The sequence below is a fragment of the Pteropus vampyrus genome, unplaced genomic scaffold (genome assembly GCF_000151845.1).
Source record: "Pteropus vampyrus isolate Shadow unplaced genomic scaffold, Pvam_2.0 Scaffold1000007877, whole genome shotgun sequence".
Taxonomy (NCBI): domain Eukaryota; kingdom Metazoa; phylum Chordata; class Mammalia; order Chiroptera; family Pteropodidae; genus Pteropus; species Pteropus vampyrus.
The window spans coordinates 567-1,844 of NW_011922279.1; the positions used below are offsets into that span (position 1 = coordinate 567).

Consider the following 1,278-nt stretch of genomic DNA (forward strand, 5'->3'; position numbering starts at 1 on the left):
GGTTCTTTTACTGGTTTTTCTTCACTAATGTCTATCAATAGGCTCATTTATTTTTTTCAAAATGCATATCGAAAAAAATTGCACCAGTATGTGTGTGTACTCATACACGCTAGGGAAAAATGAAACCAAATAGGTCCATCGGCAGAATAAAAGTCGATGTCCACATCTTGCCACAGGAAGAGGTGAGTTTATAGGTGAATATTAGAAAATCACAGACAGACTGGGCTCTCAGACCAGTTTACTTACTAACAGCGATGCACTTGGGAGGTGGGTCCCAGCCGCTCTCCGTGCAGGTCAGTAAGCTCTGCTTATTTTGAAGAGTGAAGCCTGGGTAGCAGTCGACTTTTATCGAGTCACCCTGTATGTGTTTTGTTTGACGGGATGGAGAATATCCATTTTCCAAATAATTGAAAATACATTGTCCTAAGAAACATAAAATGATCATTAAAAAAAATTCATACATTTGGTCAAAATAGCAAATTAAAAATTATCTTTACAGTATTTAAATTGGAATTCATAAGCATCCAAAAATCATACAGCACTTACAAAAAACCAAGCTACTACCCAGTGTTCTTTAAGAAAGAAAAGTCAATATTCAATATCACTTGTCTGTAGTATTTATAATTTAAATATATGTGAATGATATAGGTATTCTGGCGCAGGATTCTTAGCTCTCCTGGTTTTTTAATGAAATGCTCCTCAGACGAGGAAGAACCTCCATCGCTTGTTACGCTCATAGGACTCGTCCCCTGACCTTGCTTTCGTCACACAGGCGTAGCTGTGCGTACGTGTGTTTCTCTCCACTCTGAAATTCGTAGTCGGGCACTGTTACGAAGGAGTTTGCTTACTGCGGCAGGGCACTGCTGGGGACCATCCATCCCGTGTACAAGTGATGCGGTCCCAGAATTGTTGTGCATCAGTCACAAAGCCGGCATCACAGGAATAGTGAAACCATCTTCCTACAGTTACTGGAAAGTATAGTCTGTACACATTTTCACGATATAGGCTTCCATGTTTTATTTTCGGAATATCACATTGCTTAACTGGCAATTAAAACAAACAAAAAAACAGCGTGAATAATGTTTCACCTTAATATCAAACGAGAGATACATTGTTCAGTGGTGAATTAATCCTCTCATTAACATATTGTGATCATTGCACAATACGTACAAACATCGAATCCTTGCGTGGCACACTCGAACATAACATAATGTTGTATGTTGATCTGGTTTCGATAAACTGATTAATAAACACGTGATCGTTTTGTACATGACTGTC

General features: G+C 38.7%; 1 protein-coding gene across 1 annotated transcript; it reads right to left on the reverse strand.

Annotated features, from left to right (window-relative positions):
- Positions 1–223: 223 nt before the first annotated feature.
- LOC105311743 (complement factor H-related protein 3-like) lies at positions 224–1,043 on the reverse strand (the record flags this gene model as incomplete). Its single annotated transcript, XM_011387654.2, has 2 exons — positions 224–423; positions 849–1,043. Coding segments are annotated over 2 exons (380 nt in total), but the record flags the coding sequence as incomplete, so codon positions are not given.
- Positions 1,044–1,278: the final 235 nt, after the last annotated feature.